This window comes from Pseudorasbora parva, chromosome 19 (genome assembly GCF_024679245.1).
Source record: "Pseudorasbora parva isolate DD20220531a chromosome 19, ASM2467924v1, whole genome shotgun sequence".
Taxonomy (NCBI): domain Eukaryota; kingdom Metazoa; phylum Chordata; class Actinopteri; order Cypriniformes; family Gobionidae; genus Pseudorasbora; species Pseudorasbora parva.
This window is the reverse complement of record NC_090190.1, coordinates 4,344,107-4,359,419: the sequence shown is the minus strand read 5'-3', so window position 1 is coordinate 4,359,419 and position 15,313 is coordinate 4,344,107. Positions and strand designations below refer to the sequence as shown.

Sequence of the window (15,313 nt, the reverse complement as noted above, 5' to 3'; positions counted from 1 at the left end):
GAATCACACATGGCCTGTTGGGAAGGAAAGGCTTGTTTATTCTTTGTTAATGTTCAATCCTAAAATGCGTATTAGCTTCTCTTTTACTTTCTCTGCATCCAAACAGTCAATGTCTGTGATGATTTTCTTAATTCTCTTAACCATATTATCAAAGATGTTTCCTTTTTAATAATCCTCTATGGTACGGTGTTGCCTCAATAGTCTATTTAGTTTATTTTTAATAAAATTAAAACAATGTTTTGGTCAAACATATCTCAGGGAAGGAGAACAAAATGCAAAAAAGTGGTCACATGACCCAAAGGCGTCCATTTTGTTTGTTTTTTTGTGCACAGGTCACATATTTTCTCCAGTGAAAAGTGCATATTTCCATCTTCATCCTCATCTCCATCTTCGGCCTCACCCTCACTCTCTCCCTGCCGGATTGTCACTATGATCCTCATCTTCCTCATCACAGTGAGATACTCATCATCATCCTCACCCTCATCAACCGTTGTGTTTTATACCTTTTTAAGTGCTATAGAAAATGTGCAGATCATAAGATGTGCAGTTATAGCATGAACATCCATCCATGTACACCTTCAGGCAACACACAGTTTTATGTTATTTACTCTAAAACATTTGATGATATATAGTATAAAGTTTTTGAAAATACTTCATTACTTACCAATGAAGGTGACTCATATTTTTTGTGGGTGATTAACTGGACGCAAATTAGTGAAATGATGATAACGTGATATGATGGTTTGGTGATATTTGTTTTCTACGATGGTAAAATGTTGCCTGAGAACAACAGCTGGATTTTAAATGTTACTTTTTATTAAATATGAAATTTGTAATTTATTAAAACTGGATAAATGTGTTTGTTTAAGTGTTTGGTTAAAGAAAATAATGTTTTTCTTAAGATAACCTGTAACATCCATATTTAATGTAAAATATCTTATTTAGGACAGTACAATTTTTTCCTTTTTTTTGTAACATGCTTTTTTTGTATGATCCCTCTAATTTTGTCAGAATAACATTTAGCAGATTCTGATTGAGCATGACTGTACATTAAAGTGCTTGCTTTGCTGTCTTTGTTCTGGAGGCGTCAGGACCGTCTATCTATTTTTTGTCTATCTTTGCAGCTGTAGCATTTGACCGGTCACCGACCAAGCCGTTTCATTAATATGATGACATCATGGATAAATCTATTTGATCTTTTTTTTTTTTTACCTGGCATATAAATACAGATTTGTGATGATGTAAGTTTTGCTGTATTTCTTGTTCTCTGCTACAGAGGCCCTCTTGTTCTCTTCACCAAGATTATTATACTCAGATCTAGACTCTGAATTGTTTAATTTATTTAATTTCAACATTACACCCAATTATTTAAGTTTGATTGTTATCCTTCTCCATTTATTATTCATTTATTCCTTTTTAAGAAAATAAAAAGGGTTTTTCACCTGCATGCCTTCACTTTGAGCTGTGCAGATGTGTGTTGTTTTGCTCCGTCTGTGAGGGGGTGGAGGTGTGAGAACTGTTGCTCGTCTAGACGGATGAAGACATGACTCTCTCTGACTATTGTCCTCGCAATGATTCAACATCTAAAGTACTTAATCATGCCAAAATAAATGACATGACACAGTATGAGCCTAATGTTATAAAAAAAAACAGAAAAATGAATACATTTATGATAAATAATAGTACATTATAGTGCTGATGCAGTGTAATCCAGACGAGACATGATGAGAAAACAAATTATGATTACAAGTTCCTTTGAATCAAAGCATCTGCTGAATGCATATGGTTAGAAGTATAATAATATAGAAAAAAATAAGAATAAAATAATTTAAAAAAAGCATTACTATGGAGGTCAATGGGTGAACATTCAACACTCAGATAACATTCAAGGACACAGGACATCTGTGTCTGTTCTTTAATAAACAAGAGAAAGAAAGAATATATTTGTACTTTATTAAACTATGAGCACCAAAAATATATAATCGGTGAATAAAAGCAAATAAAAATTATCAGGCAATTTCTTCAAAGGTTTAAAATGCATATTCTGTTCTGTTGTGTTTTGCTTTCACTGTGGGTGAGTATCAATCAGCTCTCTGCTTGTAAATCAGTATATGTACAGTACACTTTATCAGACAATAAGGACAGTAAAGGACGCTGCACTACACATTGATCACTGATGACTTTATTTCCAGCGACCTGACAATGTCTTCATTTACAACATCACCACGGGTATTCATGTGCAAAAGCAGAGCTGATGTATTTCTGCCATTACTAATGTCATCTAAATTACATTCTGACATACGTGCAACATAGATTATGTTTATTACCTGTATAGTGATGTATGCTTATGCTAAACTATAATAAAATAATGGCTTTAGAAGTGTCCCAGTCACCCTGAATTCATCCTATATGACAAAACAGTACGTATATCTGAATAAAAAGTACCCGGATGACCTACTTCTTAACCTATAGAATGAGCTATAGAACATATTTTTTAGCGGTTGTGAAATAATTACTTAAATCTTAATCCTGTTATTAAAACTGTGACCACAAAACCAGTCATAAGGGTATTTTTTTTCTGAAAGCTTAACATATAGGACAATATTTGCCAGAGATACAAGAAAATCTGGAATCTGAGGGAGCAAAAAAAATCGAAATATTGAGAAAATTGCCTTTAAAGTTGTTCAAATGAAGTCCTTAGCAACACATATTATTAATTACTAACAATTATACATTTTAAATATATATTTACAGTATAGGAAATTTACTAAATATCTTTATGGAACATGAGCTTTAGTTAATATCCTAATGATTTGGCATAAAAGAAAAATCGATAATTTATACAATGTATGGTTGGCTATTGCCACAAATATAGCTGTGCAACTTATGACTGGTTTTGTGCTCCAGGAACACAAATAGGCATTTTAACTAGTGAAAATCGTTGTTATCAAGAATTCATATCCTAAGAATGATTAAAAGTCAAAACGTCTTGCCATAGAGTAACCGGTCTGCAGTTAAAGTACCGAGTTGTATTTTGTTGTTTGTCACATAGTTCAAATATCTTGCAATCAGTTTCTGCTTCTCCTCTCATAGGCAGAGGCCTAAACAATCCCTGTAAATACACTGTGGAACAAACATAGTGATCAGGACAGACCTGCTCCAGCTGCAAAGGAGAGAAGAAAAACATGCAGACACGACCTTCACTCAGAAGAACAGAGACATTCCCCTCATTAATGAAGCATGATGCCAAGAAAATCAACCTGATAAACCTCAAGGAGTAACGAAGAAGACAGAAAAAAATGGCTTCTCATTTGATTTAGGTTTTCTGTCTTCACTGGCAGATGTTTGTTCTTATTTTAGGCATAAACTCACTCCAATTTAATGAAGTCTTAAGTAAATGAATTTTGATTTTAGAATGTTTTTATATTTATACTGGAAAGCAAGAGGTTTTTTTATGCAATGCATGACCCAAGTTAGACTGTTAAAGTTGGGGGTTAAACGCATTCCTCCCTTGGGTCACACTCAGGTCAAAGATAGCATGATTCAATGCACAAGACAAGACTGTGATTAACAATAGATTATATAATACATTTAATTTGCTGGCTCACCCCCCTCCTCAACAAGTGAGCTGTATTATCTGCTTGTTTCTACATCTGTGTGGGCGACGGGTTTTCCTGCCTATTTAAGCATAGAGCCGGAAAACATGCAGGCCTATCTTAAGAATACATAAAGAGGGAAGTACAGGCCTCTGAGACAGATAAAAAATGCTAATTTAGGAGATTCTTGCACTATTTATTACAGTAGGAGTAATTATTTTCTTTGATCCACTCATGCAGGTCACACTGGCCTCAGAGAGACAACACAGAATTCACTTTCTCAGCCTTGAAGGGGAAGGAGATCACATTACAAACATTGTTATAAAATCTGAAATCTAAATACAATGCATAAGATGCAAAGACTTAAAAATTATATTCTATCTTGTGCATATAGGCCTATATATATATAGTGATGAGGAAGTGGAAAAATAAGCAGTAAAAAATGCTTTTGTTAAACCACTTTAGAAGAATAAAATGCATGTTATGAAGTGTTAAGTCTAATATAAGGGGTCACAAACTTTGTCAATTCTTTCACTGTTTTTAAAAAAAAAAACTTTTACTGAAATGTGTCCTGTGTGACAGAATTAAGAACATAGAGGTGTCGCACCAAAGGACAACAGAAATGAACACTTAGTGTGGATAGTGGATCCAAAAAAGGTAAAAATGTGAACAATTCTGAGACAAAAACTTAACATGTGCACATCATTGACTTCAGTAACATGACCTCCCAGGTGAAAAATATGTAGGCTACTATTAAATGGGTATGTTTTAAGTGCACTGCAAATATACTATAATTCATTTTTAATACATTTAGCCTACTATTACGTCTTTTTCACATGGGCTTGAATGAGGGCCTTCAATTAATTAAACTTAAACTGGAATTGCCCAATGTAAAACAGGATATGGTGTCAGACTGGAGGACATGGTTTTCAGTAATGAAATGTATCAAGTTCCTGTGCTTTTAGAAATATATGGATTTTAAAAAAAACACAGGCCCATCAAAGACACAGTAGTTTTTTTATTTTTATAACAACTGGTCCATAGACAAAGAAATGTTTAACCCTTCACTGCATTTTAAATGATGACATTAAATTCATTTTTAAATGTCACGTCGTGTCAACAACCCATAAGTTATGCATTATTTAAAAAATAATAGTAACCGTATTAGGTATGCAAATTGTGCGATTGTTAATTCTAAAATAACTCTTGGAAGTCAGTTAAAGTTTTGTCTTCATTAGTTCACCACAGGAAACAAGATTCGCTAGCATGAATAAACACGAAGCTGTGCTGACGTCCTAATGAATATTTACAACTATACACACCTACAAACCTCGCAGCACGGGTGCATTCATTTAAGTTACCTCACAAAAGAATAAAGCACAGGTAGGCAAGCGGATTATCATTTAACCCTTTGATAAACCACTTATCAAATATTTTTGTTTGCATAATTCAAGAGTTTTATCGGGTGTAATAGACAAGCTAACTGCACGTGCGTTTATGAGAGCGTTACATTGGCAGAAACTAAACGCGGGCGCACTTTTTCTTCGCTTTTCGCTGTTCAGTTTGCTGTCACGTTAGGCGTTTTCTAGCCGAACTAAAAGTTCTAATAGTTGTTATTAGTGTGAGAATAACATGGCAATATTGACATGTTCGCTAACAAACTCATATTCGTATTATCGATATCACCGGGTTTAGTGAGAATTCGTTTTTTTTTAAACGGCTGCAGCAGATTCCGTCTGAATTTGAATGCTAGAGTTAACACTATGTAGTTACATAAATTAGTATGTAAACAAGTACACACGTTCTCATAGTTAAAATATTTCAAAAATTGATCACATTGTTGACAGACTATTGACGTAACGTTACTTTACACAGTATACTGTAACGTTACACTGTATAGTCTTGATTGTTATTTATTTCTTGGTATTTATGTTTTTTGTCTTCTCAGCTGGCCAGTTGGGTTGTCTTTTTATATACAAGGAAATATGAAAATACGTGATTTAACGTTACCTTCCTTCCATAATTTACATGTCTTACAAGTGTCTTTATTAAAGGGATATTTCACCCAAAAATGAAAATCGTGTCATTACTACTTACTTCAAGTTGTTCCAAACTTGTATTTAACACAAAGGAAGATATTTTATACGGTAGCCATCGACTTCTATAGTAGGAAAAGACAAATACGGTTTAAAATATCTTCTTTTGTGTTCAGCAATTGCAGTTTCGAAAAACTTCTGAGTAAATAATGGCAATTTCATTTTTGGGTGAAATATCCCTTTAAGTACGGTTTGATTTGTTTAGCATGTTTAAGTATGTTTACAATATCTATGTTTAATTGTGCATATTTTTGTTTAGGTTAGATACTCCACACAGTATACACATTGTACTCTGCAGATATAGTAAGACTAGGATGTTATGTATGCTATTCTGAACGTACCTGTGGATAGCTTAGATGCTTACTCTGTTTTGTTGTTTCTCTCTTTCGCCTTCAAGTTGTTTCTTTGTATTTGTTGTCCTCTCGGCACCCCAGTTATGTTGTCTTCCTGCAGCTCAACAGGTTAGTTCTGTCACTATTTCTAGCACACTCACATTCCTGCTTTTATATATTATGCCCTAGTTGTCCTCTTGGTAAAAAATAAATGTAGTGAATTGTGTTCCAGGGTGCCACAGTCAACTGTATAACGCCATACGTTCATATTTGCACAATCAGAACAGAGAACAGCCCATCATTGGTGAGCCATTTCAACAATGATTTAGATAAAACATCTGAAATCTGCTTTATATGTTCATTTGAACCTGTTTGGTTGTTTCAGGTCTGAACTCCATCACTGAGGTGTTGACGTACTGTCAGCCAACACTGTACTTTTGTGACGTCTGCTTTTTGAGAATAACCAAGCCTGACATCAGAAACCACATCATGGGCAGCATTCACAGATACAATTACATTGTAAGTTATTGGTCTTGATTTTTTTCTATTTTAAAAGGTCTTCAACTTGAGATGACAAGTTCTCTTCAAAGAGACATGGTAAAGAAAAATAAATTAGATGGGAGTAAAATAATGATATTCTCTAGCAAATGTTTTACTTTACCCTGAGTTTTTTTTACCACCATGTTCCTTTAGGGGCTCCATAGTTTCAGTTTTCTTCTATATATTATATATACAGCCAAATAGTTCAAACACCAGTTATAATTTTTACAGTAGCAGTATTAACATTGTGACATGGCATCTGACATCACTATGTGTATTGGCACATCCGGTTTTCATTGGCATGTGCCAGTGGACAGATGCATGTGTCACTGACATTATCGCGACACACTAACACTGACACCGAGTCGCGGAACATGTCGCCGTGTCGTCTCCAGTAGTGACTGACAGATTAATCGAGCACCTATACTGATGTAATTGTTACAGAAAATCCTAAATAAATAGCCTAATTGTGTAATATTTTAAATATCAATAAAACGCATTAAAGTCAGCAATATTTTTTCAAACGTGTTATTTGTGTCAATTCTGTGTTTGATTGGCATGTGCCACTAAATGTTTTGCAATATACATCACAAACTGTCCATTGTAGGAAAGACAAAATAAATCTATCATGGGTCACTACCGGTCACTACAAATAATGCATTAACAGTCGTAGTTACTATAAACCTTTATTTTTGCGTGAAGTGTTTGTGTGTGTGTGTGTGTGTGTGGATATATATATATATATATATATATATATATATATATATATATAATATATGTAGTTATATATATATACATATATATATATATATATATATATATATATATATATATATATATATATATATATATATATATATATATATATATATATATATTAGTTATATACGCATACATGCATACATACACATATGGTTATGAACTGCATTGAATACACATATTGTTATGAACTGCATAGAATAAAAGCTGTGATTGTGATTGTTAGCTGTCAGTTTTGTTGCCTTGCCCTTGATCGATAAAGTCTAAGTTTTGGCACTCTGGAAACTACCAGACTGAGATGTCTTTTGAAAGAGAGAAGACTTTCTACAACAGAAGCTATGACACCTTTAAGCAAATCTGACATTTAATCTTTTATTATTGTTGTGGTTAGAACATATGGAATCTAGATACTCCATCACTTATGGCATATTATCAATCGTTTTATCAACATTATGTATTGTAGCTTTTAAATTGCGTCTTTTCTTCTCTTGTGCTGTTTGCTTTTATGGTTAGGTTAGGTCAACTTTATTATCCCCAAAGGGCAATTTGTTTCACTGCCAGCAGTAATCTGACTCTTCAGGCTTTAGATGTTTTTTTTGTTTTCTTTTTTGATTTAATATTATATTTACTTGATTTTAGGTCTGTCACAATCATGATTAATTGTCATACAAATAATTGTGATTATTTAATTAGGTTTTGTTCATGTCACTTACAGTGTATATAGTACTATATATATATATATATATATATATATATATATATATATATATATATATATATATATATATATATATTACTTTGAATTGTATATAATAATAAATATTACAGTAAAATAGGCCCATGTTATTTACTTTAATGCTATGAAAATTATTATATTATATTTTATTTAATTTCAATTTTATTGTATTTGTATTTAACTTGTTGCACATTTTATCAACCGTGTATCAATTTTTTTGGGAACTTTCTGTAATAGAAATCTCATCATGCATGTGGGTGGAGATCTTACACAGACCTGACTCTTCTGGCTCGGCCTCTCATGGATATCGCAAAAATGATTGAAAAGAGGGAGGGAACAGGTGATGTACAGGTAAAAAAAATGGAATATCAAAATAGTTTTGTTATATATATATTAAAATATAGCTTCCCCACTAACACTTTCATTTTCTCTCATAAGGTTCTGTGTGTGGATGATGCCATCTACAAGAAGATGACATCATTGCCTGTCACAGATGGTCTGTCTTTTATGTCTTATCTTTACACTTGAAATTGATGCATTTAAAAAACATGTTATATTTATGTTTTTCAAGCAAAGCTCTTTGAGCCAAATAAGAGGCCACCTTAGAAATATTTATCTGCATTTTGTTGTATTATATTTTTTGAAGCCTGTTGATACTGAAATGTAATGTAGTTTACATTTATTAATTTAGGAGAATTGTCTTTCTGACAGTCTGTCTCTCGATCTGACTAACAAATGAGAATGATACAAACGGAAATCACTGAATACAATTTAGTTCAGCATTGCCCTTTACTCTAGGACGGTCACGCCAGATTGGGCCATTTTCACTTTTTGATCATTAAATAAGTTGGTACTAAATGCTTAGTGGACTCTAAACAGTGATTTTTTTTTTTTTTTACATGTCTACCTGTATGAACCCTCATCACACACTCTTTTCTCAATTTTCTTAGCTTTTGCTCAAATGAAGACAATTAAGAATCAGCAAAACAGCCCGTCTGAAGGTATGCATAGTACTGTAATGCGTTTAATATGACTTAAAGGGATAGTTCACCCAAAAATGAATTAATTTCTGTCATTAATTACTCACCCTGTGTCATTCCAAACTCATAAGACCTTCGTTTATCTTCTGAACACAAATTAAGATATTTTTGATGAAATCTGAGAGCTCTGACCCCTCCATAGGCAGCAATGTAATGAACACTTTAAAGGTCCAGAAAAGGTAGTAAAACAGTTAAAATAGTGACTCCAGTGGTTCAACCTTAATTTTATTGAGTCTTACGGGTTGGGATCGACATGGGGGTGTGAAATTAAAGGACAACTCCGGTGAGAAATGAACCTAGGGGTAATTAACAGATGGTTACAGAGTAGATCGTTCTCTGGGATGCGTTTTCATGGAAATCGAATGTAAAGAGTTTTATCTTTAAAAACAGATTAGCTTATAGCACTAGTCTATGGGGCACAGAGTAGTGAAATTAAATCTCTAGTTAATACCACTAACAAGGCTAAAAATAGCCCCACACTAACACAGTAGCATAATGAGGGTCCCTACATGCAAACCGAAGCATTGAGAACTTTTTAAGTGTACAAACAGTTTAATAAGAAGATACTTTATAAACATAGTGCAGTACGCGTTCACGGACAGGCGCCATCTTGGAAAACAGTCTCGACTCATCGAGTCACGAACGCTGTGCTAAGTGATGAACTGTGACTTGTAATCTCATATGGTCCGTTGTTTCCGGAAGAAAGCACTGAACACGACAGAGAAAATAAATAAATAAAAATAAAAATGTCCATGTTATTACATTTCACAAACTTAATTCCTATCGACCACCTCACTTAGAACAACGCTCGTGGATCGATTTGTCGAGACTGTTTTCCAAGGCGGTGCCTGTTCGTGAACGCGTACTGTACTATGTTTATAAAGTATCTTCTTATTAAACTGTTTGTACTCTTACAAAGTTCTCAATGCTTCGGTTTGCATGTTGGGACCCTCATTATGCTACCGTGTTAGTGTGAGACTATTTTGAGCCTTGTTGGTGGTATTAACTAGCGATTTAATTTTACCACCCTGTGTCGACCCTGTGCCCCATAGACTAGCGTTATAAGCTAATCTGTTTTTAAAGATAAAACTCTTTACATTCGATTTTCATGAAAACGCATCCCAGAGAACGATCTACTCTCAGTTAACCTTCTGTTAACTACCCCTAGGTTCATTTCTCCCCGGAGTTGTCCTTTAATGACAGAAATGTAATTTAAACGAACCCTTTAATCTGTTCTAACATTCGGACCTGTATTTGAATGTATCTACAAGGGCAGCAAGAGTCTGGATACACAGATGGGACTGCGCAATCTGTATCTACAACACCACTGAGGTCAATGTGTACTAATCCCATTGAACCTCAAATAGTCTCAACCAATCCTACACTAATCGTGTCACCCCCTAGAAACTCAGGTCCTGTCAATTCATTATACAGATGCCAGGAGGCATCTACACCTCAGATTTTAGTGGATTCTCATGTTTCATCTAGAATATCTTGTCTAAAAAGCTTTCCAGCTCCAGCCCTCAGCCAACACATAAATCAGGATCAACCTGTGATCGCGGACCAAAATCAGAGTCTACAAAGATATGTGATGCCGTCTGAAAACCAGTGTTTAACTGAACCAAGGACCATCTCTGTCGTAAGACCAACAAGACAGTGGAGCCCCATCAGAATTGATTTCCAGAATGACACTTTGCATGCTCGTGAAGAAGATGGGAATAATTTCATGAGTTCATTTGGAGTCCGCTATGAATCACATCCACTGAATCTGGCTCAAACCACGGCATATGATGCCCAGCTGCAAACACCAGTGAGCAACATGGTGCCAGAGATAACCCAGAGTCTAACGAGCAGGCATAGATTTTTCATAAATGAGAGCTCACTTGATAGTCCAGATTCTGTCAGGGATGTGAAGATTACCAGTGTTTTCAAGCTCATCAGAACCCAGATGCCAACAAAAGCATTGGAACCAGCTGCAATGCACGATTCAAATCAATGCAATGATGAGGATAAGCCACAGGAACCAATCGACGTCAACCAGGAAGCATATGGTAGTGTACTTTTTAACTCCCGTTATGGGTACTTGCTATATTTAAATTTATTTTGAAGACACTTTTATGCAGCAAACAGTCATTTATAATGTTACAAAAGATTTCTGATTCATATAAATGCTGAACTTTCTTGGTCTGCATCACAGTTGTTTTCAACATTGTTAGCAGTGAGATGTTTCTTCAGCACTAAATCAGCTTATTAGAATGATTCCTGGAGGATCATGTGACACTGAATACTGAAGTAATGATGCTAAAAATTCAGCTTTGATCACAAGAATAAATTCTATTTTAAAAAAGTAGAAAACAGTTCTTTCATAATGTAATAATTCACTATACATTATATATATATATATATATATATATATATATATATATATATATATATATATATATATATATATATATATATATATATATATATATATATATATTCTTATTAAGCAAATATTTTACTTGGTGTTTTCTTTAATTCTCATTTATATTTACAGAGGAAGCTCAATCAGACAACTCTCAAGAGGAGGACACCTTTCTGATCTCACAAAACCCAATTACCCAGTCCACTCTTGCTCAGACTCAAAGCCCTTCTGATCAAGATGAATCACTAGAGGGTTTTCTAGAAAACTACAAGGGTCGAAAGCCTCTTATCGGTGAGTGCACTCACATAGTGTGATCTCAGTGCGCTAAATGAATGAACATACTTTAGGTAGTTTATCACAGTGGTCACATACAAAAGATGATGCCCTGATTTAAATTCACTGCACTAAACTGTGTGTGAGCATGTTTGCCACAGGTCTAAAAGCTGTTATCAAGTGCCAGAGTGTGGATGGGAATCCACCTCCATGCTGTTATCTGTGTCAGCTGTGTTCAATAAAGCTGAAGAAGAAAAAAATATTTATCCACCTGACAAGTTGTGAACACCAGCGAAACTACCTAGTAAGTGTTTACAGTGCTTCCTCTAAGGCCCTGTCCCAAATGGCACACTTCATATGCACATTCTGTCTAACAATGGCGGCCGCATGCACGTGTCTGTTAGGTCCACAAGACCATAGGTAGGGTGTCCCGTTTTTCATTTTGGGTCTCAAAAGGGTACTTGCGAGCGCCCACTTTGCAGTCGATATGTTGGAATGTGAAGTAGGCATTGATTTTCTTCTGCAGAGTCTTTCACCATCATAGATAGGCACATTCCTTTTGTCCGCTGGGCTTGGTTACAATAAAAGCTGTTTTTGGACTATTAAGGAAGTTTTCATTTCTAAAACTTACAAGATCTTCTTATATTATGATGACCTCTTGTGTCAAAAACTCAACTCAAGAAAAACTTGATTTCTCAGTTCATGACCCCTTTAAATGATCAGCTTTAATTATTTTTTAGAAATTATTTCTACTTTATGCTTTATACTAGCAGCATATTTGTAGTTGCTGCTCATGCGAATATCTTCATGTTGGCAGAAAGTTCTCCACCCGCAGCTCATGCCAAAAAAGCACAAACACTGCAACACAAATGAGATGCTTGAGGATATTGCTGTCCAGCTGGAGAAAGAGGACGGGAGAGGACAAATAAAGGTACTACATATGTTCATACTATAAAATAATGTGATTTTCATAGTCTTGTTGGAATTAGATGTGATTGTGCAGAGCTGTTTGGTGATTTCATTTTGTTCTGAAGGTGATGAGGTTGTCCGCATGTCTCATAAGTGAGGTACTGCGCAAGGATTATCAGTGGTGTAAGTACTGCAGATGAAAGCAAAATACATTACATTTTGTCAGTGAGAGCCAAACCCGTCTCATTTCTTTACCAAAAAGGCATGAATGTGTTGAACTGTGGAGCTGGTGTGGGGTGGAGATCAGATCTGCTGTCTTTCAAGGATAGAACTGACAAAATCTCAGGTGAGTGTGTATTAATTGCTATGTAGGTGCTCAGTTCTTGTCACCTGACCAAAATCTTGTTGTAAAAGATTAAATGCTTCACACAGGCTATTTAAGACGGTATTTGTACTGACTCGACGACATGTTCAAAACTATGACTCGACGACATGTTCAAAACTATGACACTCTTTTCCACTCTTGAAATGCATTAAACATTAGCTTTTATATGTTTATATGTAAAGAAAATGCTGTGCTTATTCAAACAACCAGTTATTTATTCTCCCTCGCATTGCAAACAAGCAGAGACTCTCTAAAATGTGTGTTGCACCTCATTCACGATTGAGGTGGGTGGAGTTATGAGGTTTGACTGACAGTGTGAGGATCCAATGGAGTTACGGGGTTTAGTCAAAAGCCCTTTTTAATACTTTTCATTGGTTAAATATTTTCAAAACCTACAGACTGACATAAAGGGTGACCAATAGTAATAAATGTATTTATGAAAACTATAGTAAAAAAAAAAAAATGGAGATACAATGCATCCACCCAGCAGGGATCTGTCTCTATATCTTGAGAATATATTTCTTGATTTAATCATAAATCTAACAACATTTAGGAAGGTCTATGCTTAAAACATACAATAATATTTGACATTGGGGTAAGAGATTTTTTTAAATGATTAAAATAATTCAAGAATTATTTTAAAATACAGAAAAGATCAATCTTTAAAAAGAGAGAGTGCTCATATATGTTGGATACAGCACCAAGACAGAAAAACATTCTTAAACATAAATATATAAATGTTGCACACAACTGGATAAAATAAGTTATTTTCCTCACATTCATTTATATAATATTACATTATATTAACTGTATTATTAAGTAAATGTATATTATTTTTACTAGATAACAAAACAGAGAAAATGGTTAGAGGCAGATAATGACATTCACCTATTTCTAAAGGTCCCAGTCAGACTCTTAAACGCCCAGCCGAGTCTCTGCTGCCCCCTTCTGAGAAAAGGCCTATTAAAGCTCCTGATGAATCTCCAACCCATCAGATGCCCAAAAGAACGAAGAAGGACCACCGTAAGCAAGTAATGAGCTCTAACAAAGTGAAGAACCCTGTGTTTAAGGTAAGCTTGTCACTGCAGGAGGGACCTGTCGTCATCGAGAGAACTTCTCTAAGAGACACGGTCACTGTGGCGCCTGAGATCGAAGGCCAAAGCCGTGTGTCCACATGCACATATGAGGATGCGTCTAACACACATTCTGAGGTTCAAATGTGCGGTTCCGGATGCCCACACACAGCACACTGCGAGAACACACAGCAGTATCCTGATGGAGATGTGCTCGCTCAGACTGACGTTCCCACACTGACCTATACACACGCAGAAGTGCTCTCGCACATAGACAGCCGAATGCATGAGGATCAGTTCATGAATCCTGCTCAATATGCATATTCAGGGCAGTTTGACCAATCTCAAGTCATTCAAAAGGTCGAGCCTTCTCTCAGACCTAAGGACTGTGGTTCGGTGGGGGAGGTGGTCCCTGTCACGTGTGCTGATTGGCCGGGGCAGGACTGGTCCTTATATAACAACGAATGGATTGTGATGAGGCAAAACCAGTATGGAATTGATCATCCTGAGTGTGAAGGTTATATGTGGTACTGATGAGACTGAGTCTTCCAGCACTTAAGCATCAGTAACTAATAATTCGAGCAAGTTTTGAGAAGATGCAGAGAAATGAACCAACACTGAATTATTAAACTGTATTTAGACATCTCAAAACAACATGAAAGGGCTTCTACTTCACACAGGCATATCATTTATGCTTCTTTAGTTTAGGTCCAAATTCATTGAATTATTCTTTTGATGATGTGAACCTATGCTTAATTTTATTTATCTTCCTTCATCAAAAAAAACCCATTGATTATTTGATTATTTCTTGGTTAATACTTGCCTTTTGTTGTTGTAGTATCAATTAAATCATATTAGTGCTGTCAAACCAATTGACTGCATCCAACATAAAACCTTGTGTTTATATAATGTGTGTGTGTGTGTGTGTATATTTACATATATATATATATATATATATATATATATATACATATATACATACATACACACACACACGTTATATAAACAATCTTTTATGTTGTGATTAATCAAGATTAATAGGTTTGGCAGCACTATTTTATATATATATATATACATATATATATATATATATATATATATATATATATATATATATATATATATATATATATATATATATATATATATATATATATATATATATGT

The 15,313-nt window shown here is 34.7% G+C and overlaps 1 protein-coding gene across 2 annotated transcripts; it reads left to right on the top strand.

The window, feature by feature from the left end:
• The first annotated feature begins 4,857 nt into the window (after window positions 1–4,857).
• si:ch211-199g17.2 (uncharacterized) lies at window positions 4,858–15,043 on the top strand. 2 transcript variants are annotated; one of them, XM_067425632.1, is made up of 14 exons: window positions 4,858–4,979; window positions 6,090–6,153; window positions 6,257–6,328; window positions 6,410–6,543; window positions 8,297–8,410; window positions 8,498–8,555; window positions 9,010–9,060; window positions 10,371–11,150; window positions 11,639–11,797; window positions 11,941–12,083; window positions 12,597–12,710; window positions 12,814–12,871; window positions 12,951–13,034; window positions 13,974–15,043. In XM_067425632.1, exons 2-14 carry the CDS (start codon window positions 6,129–6,131, stop codon window positions 14,678–14,680), a joined length of 2,499 nt encoding a protein of 832 aa, XP_067281733.1. In that variant the 5' UTR covers window positions 4,858–4,979; window positions 6,090–6,128; the 3' UTR covers window positions 14,681–15,043. The 2 variants fall into 2 exon arrangements, with proteins under 2 accessions (XP_067281733.1, XP_067281734.1); XM_067425633.1 differs by having other exon boundaries at window positions 4,875–4,979; window positions 6,127–6,153.
• The last annotated feature ends 270 nt before the right edge of the window (window positions 15,044–15,313 follow it).

Bases quoted from the DNA above. Each gene is read 5' to 3' on its own strand.
- si:ch211-199g17.2 (XM_067425632.1), top strand. From the start codon at position 6,129: ATGTTGTCTTCCTGCAGCTCAACAG. The intron at 12,711-12,813 runs GTACTACATATG...TTTGTTCTGAAG, and splicing joins ACGGGAGAGGACAAATAAAG to GTGATGAGGTTGTCCGCATG. The intron at 12,872-12,950 runs GTAAGTACTGCA...TTTACCAAAAAG, and splicing joins GCGCAAGGATTATCAGTGGT to GCATGAATGTGTTGAACTGT.